Consider the following 24,281-nt stretch of genomic DNA (forward strand, 5'->3'; position numbering starts at 1 on the left):
AAATGGGGACTACCATTTCAGAAACTGCGTGGACAAGGGTACGATGGAGCCTCTGTCATGAGTGGACATGTATCAGGTGTACAACAGCGCATACGTGATTGAACAATGTCCAGATACTGCAAGTCGCACAGCCTTAACCTTGTGGTGACGCAAAGTTGCAAGGATGTGCGCCAAATACGGAATTTGATGTCATCAGCCGGCCAAATGACATGGTTCTTGTGTGCATCCCATAAGCGTAAAACCATCCTTAACTCATTTACAGGCAATACAAAATTAGTAGATGATATGCTTGAAGGTTTACAAAATGAAGAAGAAGATGTCGACATAAAACTTTTGAAAAAGGGAGCAGATGTTTCGGTGAAGCGTTTATGCGAAACAAGGTGGACAGCAAGAGTAGACACGGTTTCGTCACTTATTGCAAACTACAAATCTATTCATGCTGCTCTGACTAAAATTGAAAATGTAAGCACAAGTGATGCTAGGACAAATGCAAGTGGTTATCGGCGCTACCTGGAAGACCCCGAATGCATTGTTGCCGTGTTAGGTGTCCAATTTGTTTTGAGCATTCTTAAGCCACTAACATTGTTCCTTCAAAAGACTGACTGCAACATGGTGGATGCTTTTGAGGAATCAAAAATTCTTCTGGAATTATTGAAGGAAAAGAGAACAGAGGAAATTTTTTCAGAACTTTTCAGGCGAGGTACTGTCATAGCAGATGCTATTGAATAGACTTAATGCCACGTAGGCGAGTTGGGCGTCAAGTTCATAGGGAGAACGCAGCAACTGCCTCTACTGCAGAGCAGCATTGGCGAATTAATTTATTTTTCCCATTTTTGGATCACGTCATTAGTGAAATGCAACGCCGTCTTTCCGGAGTGATGAGGTAAAAAACCAAATGTTAGGATATTACCTTATTCCAAAAAATGTAGACAAGTTAACACCGGAATTAATTGAACCCCTTTTCCAAGCATTTCCGGACGTAACTAACATGGAAGAATTAACATGTGAACTTGAAAGGTGGGTAAGAAAGACAGTAGGAATGCAAGATGAAAGAAGCCTCCAGACAGCAATTAAGCTAGATAACAAAGACTTATACCCAAGTGTTTTCACAATATTACAAGTACTTTTAACTCTGCCTGTCACATCAGTCTGTTGTGAGAGATCGTTTTCCAGTTTAAGGTGTTTGAAAACCTGGGAACGGGCTACAATGGGTGGTGACAGGCTTTGTGGGCTTGCCATGCTCCATGTGCATAGGAATGATACAGTTGACAAAGAACGTGTGTTGAAGCTTTTCGATAGTACAGGTCATAGGAGAATCGGAAAATTTTGGTTGACCAACAGAGATTAACTTTGATATAGTGAAACTTGTTTTGTTACTTACTAGGCTAGCTAATAAAAAAAAAACGCATTTCTGTTATTTTTTTTGTTTTTTTTTTTTTTTGTTTCTTATTATAAATACATTGACTTCTCCCATAGTAATGAAATAAGCTTCTCCCGTTTCAGGCACCCGAACCCCCCCAAAAAAATTTTGCCTCGCTTCGCTCGGCTCAAAAAAATTTCACCTCGCTCCGCTCGGCGATTTGCCTCATTTCGTTCGGCCTTGCGCTACGGCCTTGCGCTACGGCCTTGGAGTTGCCCTAAACTATGGTTTAATTTTGATTCCGATGAACAAATCCGTTTTAACCTGATGACTTGGCTGTACGGAACGTTCCGTGAGCAGTGTTTCGGGCTGAGACTACTATAACACAGTAGTCTCAGTTTCGGGTGACAACTCTTCGGAGAGAGAAATTGGTGTTTATCAGTTTTTTTGGTGTGAAGGTCGGTTGTCATGACCTTATAATATATTGGATGCTGATTGTTACTATTTTTAGTCATTATACATATATATTATTGAGTTGTATATATTTTAGTCATATTCAGGTCTTTCGGATCTACGTTCATTGATTCGGATTTACAAAACGGTGTTTAGATATATTTAAAATGGTTTTGACGGGGTATAATCCATAGGAGTTTCGTCCATTCAAGACTTGTCCTAAAATATATCGTATTTTTTAAGTTTGAATACAAATTTCTTGACATTATATCAAAATCTAATCAATATGCATAAGAAAATTTAATGTTTTTGGATTTAGAAAAAAATACTTTGGATTTGAGACTAAGAAAAATTTCCGGTCTAAAGCGAAAGCACGCCGGCAACAAACCAGCCTTCCCGATCGATAAAAAGGGCCTTCAAGTCCTATATATAATTGTTGCACTTTTGTAGGTGCATAACAATTGAAAATGCCTGCACGAGGTAGAAGCCGTGGTAGTATGTTCGTCATCTGCGACGTGTGTACCTCAACAATATCATCAGGTATAAAAAGAAATTTATCGGTGACCCAAAATAATGTAAACACTAAAACAGTCCTACAAATAATGACGCCATGCATATCTATATTAATTCTTTTGCTTTGACGACTTTATATGAGAAGACTTTTGCATGGTAAGTAACCAAAAGCGATAAACATTATAAATAGACACGGTTATCTGCAGTCAGGGGACTTACTTATATAAGTGATTTTCTAAATCACTGATTCAAGTAACATTATTTCCATAAAGGTTGGAAGTTAGAGTTGTCTTTCTTTAATAATCACCTATTTAAGTACTACAATTTAATCACTAGAAGAAGTGATTTAATTTTATTGTAGCTTTAAATATAGAATACTAATGATCCAGGGACTAATTATGTTTCTAAACTTATCAGAACCAACATCTGTGTTGTCTAGGATGACCAGGTCATTTCAGGTGATGACCTTGTACTGAATCTAGGATAATGACATAAAAATCACTTGTTTAAGTATCAGACCTCAATTTCCTTCCCAAAAATCACTTCTTTAAGTATCATTCTTTTAATAACCCCCACTAATTTCAACACCCCCAAACAGTGAAATTTTTATCGCGAACAGTAGAATTTTATTACATAATCTGAAAGATGAAACCTTGAACTTCACAGGAAAAATACTCCCACTGCTGGGAAAAATCTTTTAAGAAAGTATCAGTTCATTATGTAAAGCCATTATTATAGCATTTTTTCAACTAAATTAGAATTTTCAGCTAAATGATAGCATCAAAGGCATAAACCTTGCTACTTAAAAGAAGCAAAAAGTTCATTTTTTTTTAATTGTACTAATTAAAAGATATTATTTAAACCTATGTGTTAAAAATTTTGAAAAAAACTACATAATCCCAATTTGTGACAAAACCTCGAATTTGCTACTTAAATAAGTGATTTAAAAATCACTTATTTCAGTAAGTCCCCTGACTGATCTGGACTACAACATGTACATGTAAACCCAAAACATTACTAATTTTCTAGGGATCTGTAATAAAGTGAGTTTCATCTCATATATGAACATCATTTCTTGAATCTGATTTTCCCCAGAAAATATAGTCAATTTTGTCTTTATAAAGTCTTTTACCAGATGGATCCGGGCCTGCATCCCTGCAATGTTATATAACAGATTCCAGCCCGAAAATCTTGGCATTTCTGCCTTTGAAATATCGACAGATTTGTATTTCTTCCATGAGCAGGAAGTTTAGCAAGCTGTGTAAACTGTCCAATTAAGGGCATACGATACAGTTAAAGGGGAGGTATGACGTTGCGAACGTAAATTGTTATTTTCGCGACGTCAAACCATGACTTATCGGGAAAATATTCAGTTTTTGACTGATTTTTATCATTCTAACTTATTTAACTTGAAAACGAGTTCATGGACCCCCCTTTTTTTTAATGCCGTTTGATTTGATTACGCGAGAAGATTATAATTATGTGTGCCTATTTGCATGAAAACGTAGATAGTTGATTTTTTTTAAATTTGATAAATATACAGCACAAAATGAAGTTTTTTTCTACATTCATGAACATTTGATAAATATGAATAAATCATCATAGATACTAGGACTAAATTTAGTATATATGCCAGACACGCGTTTCGTCTACTAAAGACTCATTTGACTCATATTCAAAAAATATAAATTTTTTCGGATATTTATAAAATACTGAAATTACAAATTATTTAACAAAAAACAATTTGTGTTTTTCTTTTAAAACAAAAAAGTTATGATTTTCTTCTGAAAGGGAAAATACAGCCAAAAATCTGAATTTTGAGCAAATAAACAAAATTTAGACCTCATTTTACTCTAAAAGAAGCACATGGAGGTACAGTGATATTGACTATGTTGTTTGCCTTAAATTAATGGAGAATAAGGGCTTTTTCCCCTGGAGAAAAATCCCAATTTGAAAAAAAAATGGCTTAAATTATTCCTAAAGAGACAACTTTTTTTCCCATACAGTGCAGTCTCATTAGTAATAGTGCACAAATACAAACTGAAAAACACTCATTTATACATTTTTCATGCCTAAAATAACTATATGTGCAGATTTGAGGGTCTATTTTTGAATCATCACTGACAAAAAGGGATCTTATTTCAAAGCAGGATTTTACTCTTGAAAGGGGTCTGTCAATTAAAGTTTCAGTCAAATTGATACTGTTATCACTGTATAGTAACCGGTACGTCTAAACACCACCTAGACCGCCTTGGTGCACTAAGCATCAGGAAATGCACTAAGCCCATGATGGACCAGTCAAATAAGCACCAAGGTCATTCAGTACGATACAGATTTGAAAAAGAGCATATATTTAAATTTTGGTGTATATATATTAAGAAATAAAAGAGTTATTAACATTTTATATGGCACGTGCCGATTTTGTGTAATGTGTCCTGTTGTCATATTGTTGATTGAATCCAATGAAGCTTGACAAATTTATGAATACTGCACTAAGGATATGAAGCAAAGGTTAAATATGTACCAAGATCATTAATTAAGATAAATTATTATATTAAAAAAAAATATGTTAAAAGTTGGTTCGATGATATAAAGAGATTTAAAAGTTATTAACATATTTAAAGTGACACCTTCTCTACTTGTGTAATGTCTGATCATCTTGTTAATTGATCCAATGAATTCTGAAGGATTATCTTTAAACTAGTAAATTATTTTTTTTGTTCCTAATTAGTAATAATAAAAGGGCTGTTGATCTTTTCTTTGATGCTTTGTTAGAAAAAAAAATATGTTTCTTTACTTCTTCATTGATCAGTGATTTTATTACCTGGTTAATTACTGGCACGTGCCGTCGGACAAAACCTTTGATGACAGAAAAAATCAAATTACGACTTAACTACTAATGACTAAAAAATTCAGATACATTATCTTGACTTCATGAAAATCTACGTCCGATGGTATGTTTTTTTCATTCATAGCATCATCCAATCATGGGCTTAGTGCAGTTTCCTGAGCTTAGTGCACCAAAGCGGTTTATTTGGTGTTTAGAGGCTCCCTATAGTAACATCTTAAAAAAATAATTAAGCACATAATTTACATTTGTAATAATACAATTATGTATATATTAAATATAAAATTATAAAACTATTTATATAAAAAAAACACCCCAGAAATCAAAAATATTAGTGAAAGAGCAGTGTTCTCCCCAGGATTTTTGGATAGCGCTGTGGTAAGCGCGTAATTTTTGACAATTCTCAGTAACTTTATTGCGGCGCACGTTTTGTTTGTAATTGATTTGATGTGTTTTTATTATATTATGCTATTGATGTTTTTTCTTGTAATGATTTCCTCATCATGCTCATGATAGTTACAATGTACCCCTTTGTTTGTTAATGTTTTTGTCTGGATACACATGATAGAGAAGAAGAGTCTTTTTTTTCCTCCATTGTAAATTCATATATTAAATCCTCATACTATCAGTGTATAAAACTGAAGGAGAAGTCTTTTTCCATGATGGGTCTACACCAGACTACCTATGTGAAGATTTCTTAGCACTAACAGGTAATGTTGCAGAACATGTAGGACCAACAATAAAGTCATTGTCAGCTTCTGTTTGGTTTTGTAACCCACTGTAGCAGTGTACAGTTTAACTTACGACGTTTGACAGGAATTGACATTTTTTTAGCATAAAGATTTCTCATTTGTCTGACCTTAAAGTTTTATAATATTAAAATGGCCTCATCCAAGCTGAACATCGAGAAAGTGAAATTTCTCAAGTCGTATCAGCTTGGGGTTTGTTTTTCTAATCATATCCTCTCAATTGTTTTCAAATGGTAGAATTTCTGACTAAACAATTATAAGTTTGAATAGGTGATAATTAATACTTCAAAGACTTGCTCATTTTCGGGGTTCGTATGGATAGTAAACCCGGCAAATAATTTGTAACAAACCCCGGTGTTTGATCGTTTTAAAATCATCGTTTGTTCAAAGTTCGTAAAACAAGTTTGTGAGTGTCGTCGGGAAATGCGGTCAATTCCTTTCATCTAATTTCATTCATATATGCCTCTATATATTCTTTTAATTGAAAAAATAGATGTCAATGTCGAAATCTTTGTTTATTTTGATCTTTCAAAGACGCCATTTTTGGAAAGATTGGAGCTTGTTCTAAATCTCTCCTTAGGCACTGGCCTCCCTAACAACATGACAGGTTAGCTACTATTACTAAATGTATTCACACTGAAATATAGTTCTCTATAGTTCTCATATATGTGCACATAACATACTTATAAACTGTGAAAAAATGGGTATATTTTTGGAGCAGTTCATTCAAGAATGTATGTCATTAAGGTGTATTGATGTGAAGGCTTTTTTTATCATTTTGATTAGTTAATTGAGTATTGATACAATATTAGATGATTGACAACTGTCATTATCATCAAACAATCAGGGACAAGGTGGACCTTTAACTGCAATGCCCCACCTCCTAAACTGTCAATAAAATGGACATCGTTACTTATCAACCTCAGTCTTACATAATTATACAGAGTATTACAGACCCTCAAAATATCAATGAATATTTGACCTCATAATTGAATACACAAATGCATGTATTAGATGTTTGATATATAAGGATGATAGATTTATGTATTGCCTATAACTTTTGATCTACATTTACATTAAGTGAATCTGTAAATTATGTCTGAAAGATAAATGGTTAATTAAGGATTAACAAGATCTTTAAAAAATGAAATACAAATATATATATATATGAATGTGCTTGAAACAGTTTTAAATTATAACAAAAAAAATAAGTTTATTCCCCATCGATCATTATGTCTATTTCAGTCATTTGAATTTTTATAAATACATGAAGTAGTGGATGTATGTTTTTGCAATTAAGAAAAAATCCACATTTCAATAAAATAAGTTTTTTAATTTGTTTACGTTTAAAAGGTTCATTTTCAATGCCATGTGCTGAAAACTACTTTATAAATTGATCAAAAGGCACTCTACAACATCTAATCTTCAATGTCATATAACCTATGTTTCAACTTACAAAGTGCCCCAAAACAACATTTTTAGATTATTTTTGTTGACACTTTAAAGTTCTTATAATTAGCTGTTGGTCTAGAGCTTATGTTTTACAAGGATAGTTGGTAACACAATACTAGAAGAATTTTCAGCAATAGTGCTTTATAATTCTTTTGTCCCCACCATACCTTAATATGAAATTATTCAAACTACTCTTCCAATCTTTCCATGAGTGACTTTCGTCACTTTGATTATTAGACTGGTCCGCGGAGTTACTTTAATACAACGAAAATAATTCATTCAAAAATCGTAAACTAGTCAATCACGTGATCCGAGGAGTAAAATAAGCGGGAAATTTGAAAAAATGCGAAAAAAAATATAGCGACGCGGTTGAGTGGGATAGCGCTGCGGTAAGTGCAATAGGACAGCGGGAAATTGAAATAGCGCTGAAAATCGCGGCACTAAAACGGCCTGGGGAGAACACTGAAGAGCCATGTACATGATGTATGAAAGGTTTATTTTCTCAGATCATGACTTTTAGCTTGTACAAGTAAAACAGCATTAAATTCTTTTCATTTTAAGTATATATACAAGTGTATCTATATATGTTATATTTACTTTTTAAAGTTATATAAATATACAACATGTACAATGTTTATATCTTTTTTTAGCTGAAGAATATGATAGACACATGGCTGGTAAGAAGCATAATGAAAAGTTACAGGCATATTTGGAAAAGAAAAGAGTGGCTGAATGCAGTATATTTGTTAAAGGTTTTCCTCCCCGGACAGAAGAAAATGAATTAGTTTTGTATTTTCAAAACTTTGGACCAATCAATAAAATTGTGATGGAGACACATGAGAAAAAGAAGGTACATGTATTTGTCATGTTTGTATCCATTATCAATCTTTGTTTTACCCCAATGAAGATAGCAGCTGCATCAACAAGAAAAAACACTTTCAGTCAATCGTCAACAAGAAAAAACACTTTCAGCCAATAATAGAATAATGCTATTAGTTTTCATTACAAATTGACTCACAAGGCTGTGATAAAAATTAACTGTTCAGCTGATTTTTATTATGGGATCAACTTCTTAGAAAGTTTTAAGAGTTCTTTGAAAAATAAGAAATATATCATTGTTGGTTTCTGTTTGGTTGCTGTTTTATAATCTGTGCTTTCTTTTCATTAGTTGCCAGCCAGATTCTGCATAATAGAGTTTGGTTCTAAAGAAGGTGCTACAAAAGCTGTAGAATATGAACCACACATTCTGAACAGCTCTCGGCTGACCGTTCGTCCTAGAAGCTTTAGGGAGCTCAAACTGCAACCTTACTTCCCTTGGGAGAAGGAGAAAGAAGAGAAAGAAAGCAGAATGTTGCCCTGGAACAGAGGAGAAGAGGATGAAGATGTTAATGAGATGGGACCTGGTCCTGGATTTGGAGGGCAACCACAGTTACCTAGTTTACTAGGTGCTGGGCCTGGTCCATTTAGAGGGGGACATCCAGGGGATGAACAGTTTTACATGGATGATAATTTTGACCAGGGTGGAGGCTTTGGAGGAGGAGGGCAATGGATAGAAGGAGGAGGAAGAGGAGGTGGATTTGGTGGACGAGGTTTGTTATAAAATTCCCCATTTAATAAGTTTGCCTTACCAGACCAAAACTGTCAAGTGAGCTATTCTCATCACTGTTCGTTGTCTGTTAACTTTTACAAAAATCCTTTTTCTCTGAAACTATTGGGCCAATTGGAACCAAAATTATCATTGTGATGTCTAGTTTAAAAATTGTGTTCCCAGATCCTTCCTGCAAACCAACAGTAGTTATTAATGGCCATGTGCCCAACAGCATGAACAGTGATGAAAATTTAATTGTCTGTCTAATTTATTTAGTATGTCCAAACAGTGCATTTCTGTTTAATTGAGCTCTGGGGATGGAATTTGTAACAATTTTGGTTTCTTGATCTCTATCTTTTAGTACACTTGAGAGCAGTCATTGCTTTAATAGTGACATATTGGATGATACATTGAGTATTTCATTATAGATTGTAAAATATGCATTCAGGTAAAAAAAAAACATTTGAAAAATGTTTGACCAAATATTTTACATTCAGTAAAAAAAACATTTGAAAAATGTTTGACCAGTATGTGCTCCATTGGTTTTATTTAGAAGCTCTTAAAACTTGTTGTCTTTGGTTTTTAATCTGCAAATTTGTGCTTCAATTCAAAACTTTCATTTCACTTGCTTTTATCTGCCTTTTTTCAAAAGTCTTTGGTTGTTGTTTAGTCAAGGGCACCATTATGGTGTAAATTGGTCTAAATACTAAGTATGTACCTTGTCACTGTTAGAAAGAGTGTAGTGGTCATTTGTCGTGGATAACAAATTTAGTGTTCACAACCACGATATATAATGTGCATAGAAAAGTTATTTATTTACCATGCTGGATCTGTTTGATATATTCTTTATGTTTTTGATATCTCTTTGACAGCAATTTATGTTTAAATGTTACATCTTATTAATTCATAGGAAGATTTGGTGGAGGAAGAGGTGGACTGTTGGGAAATAGTCCAGGACCAGATTTTGGTGGAAGAGGGGGACCAGATTTTGGGGGAAGAAGGGGACCAGATTTTGGTGGAAGGGGTGGTCCAGATTTTGGTGGAAGAGGAGGTCCCCCAGGTGGCTATCCAGGACCTTCAGGTGGTAATTATGGAAATTTTGGTCGAGACCCACCTACACCTCTGGGACCACCAAAATCCATTTTTGATCTTAAAGTTGGTGAGGGTACTAAAAGAATGAAAGGCATGCCATCTCTGCCAGGTATGGGGAAGAAAGCAAGGAAAGGAAAAGGAGCTGACGACCCACAGGATCCTCTGCCTGTTACTATTGTTGAGTTAAAGAAGAAATGCAATGAAAATACTTGTATCACAGTGAGTAAACAAATAATAATCCTGATTAAATCAATCATATGCAGGTAGATGGAGGGACATTCTTTGGTAAACTTTAGCTTTGTCCATCTATCTATTGAGCATTTCTCATAATTACTAACAGACTTCCAACAAGTTTCCTTTTTATGGCATTTTCTATTCCAGATCTAGAGTTATTGGACTTGATAACATTTCTTTATTAATTTAAAAAATTTACTCTGACATCAATCAATCAGTTAAAAAGTTATCAAGAACAAATTTAGATTTATTTAAAGGCAAAGTGAAACAACCTCTGTGTACTGTCATATTCAAATAATTGTTTGTTGTTGTTGAACACAGACTGAATATTAAAGGAATACTGTAAATTCAGAAATTTTTTCCTGCATTATTTTTTGCGATTTTGTCATTTAAGACTAAAATGCGATTTATATTTTTGCAATATTGAGAAAAATCCTGTTTAATCAGACAGTTGATTTTGTTATTTTAGATTCAGTCACAGATGACATATTTAGTGGATCTGATACAAGCCAGCCCAGAAGAGCTACAACAGAGATACTACATATGTAAAGTCTTGGAACAAGCTCTCTCACCTTTCTTTCCTGGTTTGTATAAAATACTTCTAGAACTAATTGGGGTAAACAGTTAGTTGTTGGTCAGCTGAGAGGTATATCATGTATATATTCCTTTCAAGTATAGATAAATGAATATTATTTTTTTGAAAATTATATGATAGACACATTCACATGGCCAAAAGACAATGATTATATAGTATTTACTTTTTAGGGGTCACTGTGAACCAGTTTGGATCCTCTGTAAATGGATTTGGTTTGAAGGGATGTGACATGGATGTCTACTTAGGATTGGACAAAATAGGAATTTCTGTTCGAAGCACTGTAAGTATTGGATTGAATAACTTGTTAACAAGGGTCTGATTGGAGTATTAGAGGGATTCCACATACATTTAACCTGACTGTTATCAAATTCTGATAACTGAAACATAGACCTTAAGCAGTCAGGGGACTTACTTAAATAAGTGATTTTTAAATCACTTATTTGAGTAGCAAATTCGAAGTTTTGTCACAAATTGGGATTTTGTAGTTTTACCAAAATTTTAAACACATAGGTTTAAAAAATATCTTTTCATTAGTAAAATTAAAAAAAATGATTTTTTTGCTTCTTTTAAGTATCAAGGTTTATGCCTTTGATGCTATCATTCAGCTGCAAATTCTATTTTAGTTGAAAAAATGCCATAATAATGGCTTTCCATAATGAACTGATACTTTCTTAACAGATTTTTCCCAGCAGTGGAAGTATTTTTCCTGTAAAGTTTAAGGTTTCATCTTTCAGATTATGTAATAAAATTCTACTGTTCGCAATAAAAATTTCACTGTTTGGGGGTGTTGAAATTAGTGGGGGTTATTAAAATAATGATACTTAAAGAAGTGATTTTTTGGAAGGAAATTGAGGCATGATACTTAAACAAGTAATTTTTATGTCATTATACTAGATTCAGTACAAGGTCATCACCTGAAATGACCTGGTCATCCTAGACAACACAGATGTTGGTTCTGATAAGTTTAGAAACATAATTAGTCCCTGGATCATTAGTATTCTATATTTAAACATTGTTAAAGCTACAGTAAAATTAATTCACTTCTTCTAGTGATTATTTTGTAGTACTTAAATAGGTGATTATTAAAGAAAGACAACTCTTACTTTCAACCTTTATGGAAATAATGTTACTTGAATCAGTGATTTAGAAAATCACTCATTTAAGTAAGTCCCCTAACTGTTGAGTAGATTTTTTCAAAGTCACAATAAATAAACTCCTGTGTTTGTCAGTTCTTCAAAAATTGCAATAATTTCTGAATTGACAGTACTTTAATATCATTTCTCTATTTATTAGAATATTGACTTGCCATACACCCGAGATGTGCACTCTTTAAAAAAGACCAGCGGACCTTTACAACAGGCAGATGTGGATGGCATGACAAATGGGGACAAGTGCAAATTGATTTCCCGTATACTTATTGAGCATGCTCCAGCCTGTAGTAACACACAGATAATTCCAAGTACTCGCTGTCCAATCATCAGATTTAAGCATGAATCATCTGGAATCAAATGTGACTTGTCCCTTGACAATCAGTGAGTAGTTTAATATGTTAAATGACAAATAAATCAGTCAAGCTTAAATTATTAAAAAACCAATTGATAATTTGACAAGTTTTCTTTCTTTTTAACAGAAACTGTTAAAAACAAATATTTCAATCCATACATTTAGGTTGCAAAAAATATTCTCACTGATTCATTAGAACAAAGTATAAGGATAGAAATACAGTTGCACATAATGCCTGATTTGAATATCCAATCAAAGTATATTATGTGTGTAAGTTGCTGATTGCCTTGAAACCTGCTGGTTCAGTGACTTTTTTCACCAAAATATCTTACAATTTAAATCTTTTAAGATATACTAAAATTTTCCTGACTTACCCATTTTAGCTCACCTAGCCCGAAAACTTTTACAAAAATCTTCTCCTCTGAAACTACTGGGCCAAATTAAACCAAACTTGGCCACAATCATCATTAGGGTATCTAGTTATAAAATGTGTCCGATGACCCGGCCAACCAACCAAGAAGGCCACCATGGCTAAAAATAGAACATATGGGATAAAATGTAGATTCCGGCTTGTATCTTTGAAACCAAAGCATTTAGAGCAAATCTGACCCGGGGTTAAATTGTTTATCAGGTCAACATGGTCAAGATCTATCTGCCCTGAAATTTTGTAAATTTTTACAAAATATTTTCCACTGTCACTTCTGAGCCAATTTTATTATAGATAGAGATAATTGTAACTGTTTATACCTTCTGTAATATATGCAATGTATTATTGCATCAATATAATATGATCATCTCTTGTATCACCTGTTATATTTATAAAACTCCCTACTTAGGAGCACTTTGGTGTGCACTTCTTAATACTTTTTTGTAACAATTTAAATGATTATAAGTTAGGTATAAATACTATATGTCTAAACAAGTAATTTTAATGTATATAATTTTATTACATTACAAATTCAATTTTGTTTATCTCCATCTTTCAGAACTACTTGTTTATTTTTATAGACTTGTATTATTAAGTTATATAAATTATAAAAAAATGAATTTTCTAAGGATTCTTTTCCTGATCAAAATGCACAGTTTGCATAAATTAACATCAATTAAAATCATGAAAATGATATGCTTTGTGTCATGGTAATTTGATAATAAAAAATCTTACTGGAACCAACACCAGGAACACATTAATTTCTGAATAAGGTTAATGAAATACATGTAATGTTCTCCAACTGAGCTTAGCAATATATACATGTATTTAAGATTATTCAAGGTTATTAATACACTGCCAAACAGTGCCCTTACAATTTGGGATACTGGCTAAAGTGCCCTTTCAGACAACTAGCACCCTTCTGCCCTGAGATTCAAGCTGGAATATTGTAATGAGTTATATTGTGTGAGAGCTTTTTATACTACCGCAAAAATTGAAAACTTTTTGGTCGTATATTGGTAACACGTTGGTGTCGTCGTCCGAATACTTTTAGTTTTCGCACTCTAACTTTAGTAAAAGTGAATAGAAATCTATGAAATTTTAACACAAGGTTTACGACCACAAAAGGCAGGTTTGGGATTGATTTTGGGAGTTTTGGTCCCAATATTTTAGGAATTGGGGGCCAAAAAGGGCCCAAATAAGCATTTTCTTGGTTTTTGCACTATAACTTTAGTTTAAGTAAACAGAAATCTATGAAATTTTGACACAAGGTTTATGACCACAAAAGGAAGGTTGGGATTGATTTTGGGAGTTTTGGTCCCAATATTTTAGGAATTAGGGGCCAAAAAGGGCCCAAATAAGCATTATTCTTGGTTTTCGCACAATAACTTTAGTATAAGTAAATAGAAATCAATGAAATTTAAACACAAGGTTTATGACCACAAAAGGAAGGTTGGGATTGATTTTGGGAGTTGAGGTCCCAACAGTTTAGGAATAAGGGGCCAAAAAGGGCCCAAATAAGCATTATTCTTGGTTTTCGCACCATAACTTTAGAACAAGTAAATAGAAATCTATGAAATTTAAACACAAGGTTTATGACCATAAAAGGAAGGTTGGGTTTGATTTTGGGAGTTTTGGTCCCAACAGTTTAGGAAAAAGGGGCCCAAAGGGTCCAAAATTGAACTTTGTTTGATTTCATCAAAAATTGAATCCTTGGGGTTCTTTGATATGCTGAATCTAAAAATGTACCTAGATTTTTGATTATTGGCCCAGTTTTCAAGTTGGTCCAAATCGGGGTCCAAAATTAAACTTTGTTTGATTTCATCAAAAATTGAATAATTGGGGTTCTTTGATATGCCAAATCTAACTGTGTATGTAGATTCTTAATTTTTGGTCCCGTTTTCAAATTGGTCTACATTAAAGTCCAAAAGGTCCAAAATTAAACTAAGTTTGATTTTAACAAAAATTGAATTCTGTAGGCTTCTTTGATATGCTGAATCTAAACATATACTTATATTTTTGATTATGGGCCCAGTTTTTAAGTTGGTTCAAATCAGGATCCAAAATTATTATATTAAGTATTGTGCAATAGCAAGAAATTTTCAATTGGAGTTATCTTTCTTTGTCCAGAATAGTAGTTGAATCAACTTAAATCTTTGTTTTATACAATATACAATGTATATTCACTTTTACTACCAACTGATAAATTAAAACAATCTTTACCATTCAGTGATAACAAGCACTTTATATTACATTTTAATATTTTATGATGTATTTAAATGAGTAGTTATTGTTGCAAACTCCATTAGAAATTTGAATTGAGATCAGTTTTGGAAAAAGGGAAAGGGGGATGTGAAAAAAAAGGGGGGGGGGGTAAATTTTTCTCATTTCAGATTTCATAAATAAAAAGAAAATTTCTTCAAACATTTTTTTGAGAGGATTAATATTCAACAGCATAGTGAATTGCTCAAAGGCAAAAAAAAAGACCACATTCATTCTGTGTCAGAAACCTATGCTGTGTCAACTATTTAATCACAATCCAAATTTAGAGCTGAATCCAGCTTGAATGTTGTGTCCATACTTGCCCCAACCGTTCAGAGTTCAACCTCTGCAGTCGTATAAAGCTGCACCCTGCGGAGCATCTGGTCATATCTGGCAGACACCTTCATCTAGAAATTTTCAGTATGTTGAATGATGTAAGTCAGCACAAGTTTTTGAAGTATTCATGTCTGTGTGTTGAAAATAAACCAAATGCATGTAATAAAGTTGTTATGTGAAATCTATTGTTCAGAAATTTTTATTTATTACATTGCAGATATTCTAAGCATATCTAATGGGATTGTTATGTTTTATATTTTACATTTCTAAATTTTCTTTACAGACTTGCCCTACAAAACACCAGGCTTCTTCAGGCCCTTAGCCAGTATGATCCTCGCATAAAGCCCCTCGTTTATGCTGTTCGCTACTGGGGTAGACTAAAACATCTGGCTGGTAATATAAAGACTGGACCCAGAATGAGTAATTATGCCTTGACTCTAATGGTGGTCTACTATCTACAGAATACTAACCCAGTGACATTACCTACCATCCAGTCACTAGCTGATTTATCATGTAAGTAATGTAGCTACTTAACCTATCATCCAGTCCCTGTTTGATAAATTTTGCAAGTAATATGAGGATAAAACTTGGCTTGCCAACTCTTGCAGATTTATTGTGCAAATTCACTAGGGTCAAATAAAATATATGTATAGGGTATCCTGAACATCAAATATTTTGAGCTTTTACCCAAAGTTTTTTATAAAGATAAAAAAAATTCAATAAAAAAATGAATAAACAAGGAGGATTTGAGAGGAAATTTAATAATACTAGCTGGTGGAAATTTACTTTACTACATGTGTAATATCAATTACAGTCTTGAACTGATATTGCTACTTTCATTGACTTTATTTAAGGAATGACTGTAATATTTTTTCTGTCTATGAAGAAATAACATGAAAAATTTGGTGCACCCTGAATAACGCGCGTAGCGAGTTATTTAACAGTGTGCACCACATTTTTTATGTTATTTCGAATAGACAGAAAAAATATTACAGTCATTTCTTATAATTTAATTCTAAATTCCATTTTAAACGGTAGAAAACCATGAAAAAACGTTGATGACGTCACGGTCACATGACTAAATTATGTCTATGGGCTCATAACAAAATAACGTCAGCCAATCAGAAGACGCGTTACATCCAAAATTAAATTATTCTTATTTACCCAGACAATTACTAGTCATATCAGTTAGGAAATTCAAATTTTCTATTAATTGCTCAGTTATTTGTACATTAAAATTGTTATCTTCATCAAAATGGTTTTGTTCAACTTGCAGTAGAAAATTAATTAACATTCTATTCTTAAATTATTGTTGTGACCAAAGGGAGATAAATCAGATAACAAATGTAAACCAAGTTTTAAAATGTAATTGTCACAATCAAATTACCATATATTATTAGGGGACACAAGTCTTCTTGGAAGAGTCCCTCTTTTTATGCCCCACCTACGATAGTAGAGGGGCATTATGTTTTCTGGTCTGTGCCTTCGTTCGTCCGTCCGTCCGTCCGTCTGTGCCTCCGTTCGTCCGTCCGCTTCAGGTTAAAGTTTTTGGTCAAGGTAGTTTTTGAAGAAGTTGAAGTCCAATCAACTGAAACTTAGTACACTTGTTCCCCATGATATGATCTTTCTAATTTTAATGCCAAATTATAGTTTTGACCCCAATTTCATGGTCCACTGAACATAGAAAATGATAGTGCGAAGTTCAGGTTAAAGCTTTTGGTCAAGGTAGTTTTTGATGAAGTTAAAGTAACATCAACTTGAAACTTAGTACACATGTTCCCTATGATATGATCTTTCTAATTTTAATTCCAAATTAAAGTTTTGACCCCAATTTCACGGTCCACTGAATATAGAAAATGATAGTGCGAGTGGGGCATTCGTGTACTATGGACACATTCTTGTTTTTATTTAAATTCAAGTTGCATTCAGCCATGAATACAAGTCTTGAATTTAATGGTTAATTTGAGTGAATGGTAACTATATATGTATATAGGCTAAATGATGACATTACAGCTCATTATTCTTTTTGGAGGGAAAAGGAAAGGCTAATGCAATGTATTAGTCCATGTATAAGTATGTATTGATTTTTTTCAGCAACCAAGACTATAATAGGCCCATGGGATTGCTCTTTTGTGGGATCCAACTTTATCCCACCTACCCACAATGTCCAAACATGTGGTAAATATCTTATATATGTTTAAGTAGTATTTTTAAATGCAGAGAAACAGATTTTGTAAAAACATATAAGGATGTTTTTATCTTATTTTTTAGCTGACTTGAAAAAGCAGTCAGTTTAAATTATCAAAATTTATTCATAAAGAATGAAAAAATTATGATAGAAAATAATTGAAATTAAAACACATTTCATATTGCAAATCCCAACAGTGCATCCTTGATAGTAAGCCATTATTACTTACAGATTTAACAATGAGATAAACAAACTATGATAACTTCATTGTATTATTGAGAGGTTTACTATTGACGATGTACATAAGTAATTTGTTTAGACCATACACTAACTATTTGTTTTACAGAGGAGCTGTTAGCTGGATTCTTCAAGTTCTTCTCACACTTTGATTTCAAGGCAAACGCATTATCAATCCGGACTGGTTCAGTTTTACCCGTAGCTAAGATTACTCTTGATAACACCATGAAGGTAAAATAGGCCATGGCAAGTCCTTGAAAACATGTGCCATTTGTGTACTATGGCACATGTTAAACATAACTAGGACTTTGATGAAAATGGCTTTTTTATTATTTTTGCTTGTTGTACACACCTCCTCTTTTTATCCTCCTTATCCTGTCAGCATGGTGTGAATGTGTACAGTTGCACATGCATTACAACAGGATTTTGGCATTAAGAACTAAATTTGTACACATATGGAATTTCCCTGTTCTATTTTTGGCATATCTACCTGATGCGTATGTAGAAAATGTGTGCTAACTTCATATGCAAAATTGGGTATTTAGACTTTTTCAAAATTTGATTGCACACCTTCCTAAAGTCTTTTATACACCTGGCATGTGTAACATAGTGTACTTGTTACATATGTAGAAACAGGTATGCTTTTGTAAATCGTACAGTACACTTCTTATCTATTTTTTTTTGTCCTGAACATGTGTCTCTTTATTGTGTACAGAGATACATGTTAATCAGGCTATAACTATTTGTACACATTTGACAAATATTGGGATGATGGAATGGGCTGCATATAGTTATATGCTTATTGTAGATGTATCATACTTTGGTTTTTGACTCATATTGTAGTTCCGATAACAAATGTCTAAATCTAGAAATATAAATAAAACAAACTCTTCAAAAAAATGTTGAATAAAATAATAAAAAACTTGTTTATTTGAGAATTTCTACAGGTAAATAGTTGATTTTATGTATTTAATATTTCATTATAATTTTATCAAGTTTTAACTATAGAACAAATTTATTTAAAGTTATAATAGAGTAACTTACTTAAGGACAACTTTTGAATTGGAGAAATCCATAATTAAGATTGTAGAATTCGTCTTTTTTATGTTTTCTGTATGTTTATTCTGACTACTGATGGTAGAAAACCAAAATCAAACAAAAAAGACTTGAATAATTAGTTTGATATATAGTATTGGCTAACCAGGAAACAAGTATAATTGATTTGCTAAATAGCCAGTGACGTATTTTTTTTATGAGACTTCATTTTAAATTATTTGACATATTTTTGAAATACAACTGAAAATCATGAAAATTGAAAAATGAGTTTTTATTCACTTGCTCATTTATGTTTATACTACTGTTATGAGACGATGAAAACAAAAGAAAAACAACCAAGATTCATAAATATGAATTAGAATTATCACACGCTGACTCAATACATCAATTTCTGATTATTGAAAATATAATTTGTTATAAACATCTTTCTGCTTTCAAAGATATAGACTGTAAATTCAGTAACTATTGTAATCTTTTTATCATTACTTAAACTATGATAGGGTAGGTAACAAAAATTAGTACTTGAATTTTTGATAAATTTTCATAAAATTATATGTATGCAGAATTTCATGAAAACATGCATCAACCTTTGATTGCTTCTTTGTGGAAGTAACATTGTTCTACATTAACTTTTTAAAAGCTGTGATATTTATTTATTTTTATTGCAGCTTGCACCAATCAATATCCAGGATCCCTTTGTTCTTGACCACAATGTCACACAGAACATGAACGAAACAATCCGTGAACTGATGATCAAGGAGTTCAACATTGCAGCATACAAAGCAGAAAGATGGCAGGCAATTGAGTTTGCCCAAACCAAGTCGCTTATTGATGTCCTAGATGACAGGGTGCCAGAAGGGTTCGATGAAACTTTGGCACTGTCAAGTATTCCTGGAATAAAGCTTGGAGAATATCAGTTCCTTGTAGAACTTAAAGCTCCGGCACTGTCTCCACAGCTCTTACGAACACTTGAGGCAGAAGGAAATATGTATTTGGCATGGTGTAAGAAAATGATGGGTTTCCTGTATACTGTTATAGAAAAGATAATGATGTTCAACTGTGAAACGGTGTCAACTAACATGCCAGATGTATGTATAAAGTCTAGGAAATATGATCACAGTGCCATGTCTGAGAGAAGTTTAAAGAGAGGTTTAAAGAGGCCTCATTCTGTAGTGGAGGAATCTGGTGATGGGGAGTCATCCATCCAGGAGGAAACCTCAGAAGAAGTACTAGTAGACCCAAGGACTGAGCTGTATAAGAATGCAGAATTTTACATTGATATGAATACGTACATCATGTGTAGAATCTGGGCAGAGCGCAAGAAGATTGGCAACATGCTAAAGGAACGTGGATTCACAGATAGTATGGAATTGGAACAGACCATTTCAGAAAGGCTATATTATGACAACCATTATGAAAACAAGTCCCCAATCATGGAGATGAGGATTATAATGAAATCCGTTATCTTAAACAACCGAGCAGAGATTATGGTAGATGTATCAGGACCTCCAGGCCAAGGAGAGTTCCACTGTGTGTATCACTACCTGAAGAAGTTTACTCTCAAGTTGGCCGAGAAATTTTTTGATGCACAGGAACTACCACCTTTATAAAACAACAGAAATTTTATTTGTTTGTTTGTTTACTTACTGAACAGTTTACTTTTAAAGTAAGACTTTTTGTTGTGGTACAAACAGATGGTTTTTGTTATAATGTTTATTAGATATTTTTTGTTGTATTTACAGATATATAATTCATATACAGTTGGACATATTGTTTTTGGATTTTGCATTGGATCTCATTATACCATGTATTTTAAACGCGTTTCATCTAATTTTATGATATTTTTATATGGTCATGAAAGAAAAAAAACCTAGGTTCACATCTAAATTTTTTTATTGGGCATATTTTAGGAAAGTTTGTAGCTAAAAGAAAGAAGACAGATTTTTTGCTATGAAAAAAATAAGTATGGGGAGAGGGGTTGAGATTTAAGGGTTTCATTTTGTTATAGCCTATACAGAAACTGCTGTTTCTTATATTTTAAACATTGTTGGTTTTTATAAAAGGTCATATTATCACTGATTATGTATTTTCTAGACGAAACCGATTTTATTTTGGCAAAAAGAATTCGGTAGACAAGTTTAAATTCTCATACTAAGGCCAGGATTTTTTAATTTATTGGTTTACGGATCCGCCGACCCGATTTTGCTGATTTCCAGAATAAAAATAAAATTCACTTTTCACGCTTTTTTATTCCCGCCGACCTTAACAAATGCATTATCCCTGAAAAATAATTAAAATATTTTTTTTCCTGAAATGAAATGCATTAATCACTAACAAAATTGACAACACTTTCTGGTGTGAAAAAAAACCTTCCAGTTTACGTTTCTAAATATAGACAAATCAATTATAACTGACCTTGAAATGTCGTTTGCGCAAATAATTTTGGGGAACGAAACTTGTGTTTAAAACCAATTACACAATAAGTTTGTTTACCTTATTTGTCATCAGTCCGTAAGATGCATCATCTCATAGAAATAGACTTGTCCAAATGTGGACAGGGTGAAGGCATCAAATTAAAGAACTGAATATTAACAAATCATTAGGAATTTTCTTGTTTTTATAGGTAATAAAAAAAATGTCGTTCATTTGGATAAAAAAACGGGAATGCAAGACAACAGATTAACCCGATATCGTTTTTCCAGTGGACGATTCTATTAGGTTTTTGACACGTGTGTTGAAACTTATTTTCGTACGACGTTTATGCATTTTTTCTTTATCAGTTTTCGTGCTTGAAGATCATTATTTACCAAGTTTTCTGGAATTAGCTACGCGAATCTATTTTTCTTGTTTCTGAAATGATGATTTAATTTCGTCTTTGTCCGTGCATCCCCTTTTTTTTACTGTAAATTACTAGACAATGTCATGCGTAGTTTATAACAGCTGAGCAATAATATTTCATCGAACTAAAATTTTAGAAATGATGATAAAATAGCATAACAAACATATTGCTAGAAAGGTGAAATATATATTGATTTTGCATATTTTTTTGTCTTCAAAGATGATTTTTTTTCTTTTTTTTTTCCCGACCGACCCGACTTTTTCATGGGGAAAATCCATAAACCAACAAATTAAAAAACCGTGGCCTAAAGTATATATAACTTCTGAAATTTAATGAAATTGCAGCCTGTAATTTTTAGAATCTAAATATTTAGATTAAAAATGAATTTAATTCTAACTGAATCACACAAAGAAAGTGAATTAGCCCTTTCAGATTCTGAAGGATTGTGGGTAATTTCCACTGTTTAATATGTTGTTGGCCATTTTTTGAAATTATTTAAAATATTAATTACTCAGAAGTGCGGAAGTCTTCAGATTCTAAAATGTCAATTGCTTGAGTAACTTGGATAACTTTTGCTGATAAACCCAAATATATATTTTTTTTGACCATTTTCATAGTTCATAAATCATGCAACTTGTTCAGCCCCTTCATGATGATAGATAAGAGTTTTTATTTGAAGACATAGAGGAGTAAAAACATGTTTAATGTCATCAATATTTGTTGATCACGATAAGAGTTTTTATTTGAAGACATAGAGGAGTAAAAACATGTTTAATGTCATCAATATTTGTTGATCACGGTAATAATTATAGAGATTGGCAATTTAAATCATGATACATTATTATATACTTGGTTTTAATATTAAAAAATAATTCCTAAAGATTAGATTATCATTGTATGTAAAAAAAAACTGTAGAGGTATGTAGGTCTGAACCATCAATCAGGAATATTCCAGGAATAGATTACCTTAGCCGTATTTGGCAGGGCCAAGTGAGCTTTTCACATCACTTGGCGTCTGGCGTAGTCGTTAATTTTTACAAAAATCTTCTCCTCTGAAACTACTGGGCTAAATTTACCCAAACTTGGCCACAATCACCATTGAAGTATCTAGTTTAAAAAAATGTGTCCGGTGACCCGGCTAACCAACCATGATGGCCGCCATGGCTAAAAATAGAACATAGGGGTAAAATGTAGATTTTGGCTTATAACTCTGAAACCAAAGCATTTAGAGCAAATCTTACTGGGTTAAATTGTTTATCAGGTTAAGATCTATCTGCCCTGAAATTTTCAGACGACCGGTTGTTGGGTTGCTGCCTCTGAATTGGCAAATTTAAGGAAATTATATCATTTTTTGGCTATTATCTTGAATATTATTAGCTCACCTGGCCCGAAGGGCCAAGTGAGCTTTTCTCATCACTTGGCGTCCGTCGTCTGTCGTCCGTCGTCTGTCGTCCGTCGTCATCGTTAACTTTTTACATTTTCAACTTCTTCTAGAGAACCACTGAATAGAATGAAACCAAACATGGCATGAATGTTTCTTATGAGGTGCTGACCAAGTGTTGTTACTTTGTAGCCGATCCATCATCCAAGATGGCCGCCAGTGGGGGACTTTTTAGTTTAACATAGGACCCTATGGGAAATGCATACAAATGACTTCTTCTAGAGAACCACTGAATGGAATGAAACCAAACATGACATGAATGTTCCTTATGAGGTGCTGACCAAGTGTTGTTACTTTGTAGCCGATCCATCATCCAAGATGGCCGCCAGCGGGGGACTTAGTTTAACATAGGACCCTATGGGAAATGCATACAAATGACTTCTTCTAGAGAACCACTGAATGGAATGAAACCAAACATGACATGAATGTTCCTTATGAGGTGCTGACCAAGTGTTGTTACTTTGTAGCCGATCCATAATCCAAGATGGCCGCCAGTGGGGGACTTAGTTTAACATAGGACCCTATGGGAAATGCATACAAAAGTCTTCTTCTAGAGAACCACGGAATCGAATGAAATTAAACATAGCATGAATAGTCCTTTCTTTATGAGGTACTGGCCAAGTGTTGTTACTTTGTAGCCAAATTTTATCTGTTTTTATATGATTTCAAAAACCCAAGTAGAATCAGGTGAGAGATACAGGCTCTTGAGAGCCTCTACTTATAGATAGAGATAAACTGTAAACAGCAATAATGTTCAGCAAAGTAAGATCTACAAATAAGTTAATATGACTAAAATGGTCAGTTGATCCCTCAAGGAGTTAAAGCCCTTTGTAGTAATTTTTTACCAATTTTTCATAATTTTTTGTAATCTTTTACAAAAATCTTCGCCTCTAAAACTACTGGTCCAAATTTAACCATACTTTGCCATAATCATCATTTAGATATCTAGTTTTAAAAATGTGTGCAGTGACCCTGCCAACCAACCATGATGGCCACCATGGCTAAAAATAGAACATAGGGGTAAAATGTAGATTTTGGCTTATTACTCGGAAACCAAAGAATTAAGAGCAATTCAGAAATGGGGTTTAATTGTTTTGCAAGTCAAGAT

At 33.1% G+C, this 24,281-nt stretch overlaps 1 protein-coding gene across 1 annotated transcript; it reads left to right on the forward strand.

Annotated features, from left to right (window-relative positions):
* The first annotated feature begins 2,153 nt into the window (after nt 1-2,153).
* On the forward strand, nt 2,154-22,612 carry LOC143063565 (uncharacterized). Its single transcript, XM_076235775.1, has 11 exons — nt 2,154-2,353; nt 8,026-8,225; nt 8,544-8,964; nt 9,874-10,274; nt 10,759-10,873; nt 11,055-11,164; nt 12,178-12,416; nt 15,696-15,925; nt 17,507-17,590; nt 17,947-18,068; nt 19,562-22,612. Exons 1-11 carry the CDS (start codon nt 2,281-2,283, stop codon nt 20,501-20,503), a joined length of 2,937 nt encoding a protein of 978 aa, XP_076091890.1. The 5' UTR covers nt 2,154-2,280; the 3' UTR covers nt 20,504-22,612.
* The last annotated feature ends 1,669 nt before the right edge of the window (nt 22,613-24,281 follow it).

This window comes from Mytilus galloprovincialis, chromosome 2 (assembly GCF_965363235.1).
Source record: "Mytilus galloprovincialis chromosome 2, xbMytGall1.hap1.1, whole genome shotgun sequence".
Classification (NCBI taxonomy): domain Eukaryota; kingdom Metazoa; phylum Mollusca; class Bivalvia; order Mytilida; family Mytilidae; genus Mytilus; species Mytilus galloprovincialis.

What these genes read in the sequence shown, in the direction of transcription:
- LOC143063565 (XM_076235775.1), top strand. Translation starts at nt 2,281, where the DNA reads ATGCCTGCACGAGGTAGAAGCCGTGGTAGTATGTTCGTCATCTGCGAC. An exon ending in CCACAATGTCCAAACATGTG is followed by an intron (nt 17,591 to 17,946) that starts GTAAATATCTTA and finishes TTTGTTTTACAG; the next exon opens with AGGAGCTGTTAGCTGGATTC. An exon ending in CTCTTGATAACACCATGAAG is followed by an intron (nt 18,069 to 19,561) that starts GTAAAATAGGCC and finishes TTTTTATTGCAG; the next exon opens with CTTGCACCAATCAATATCCA.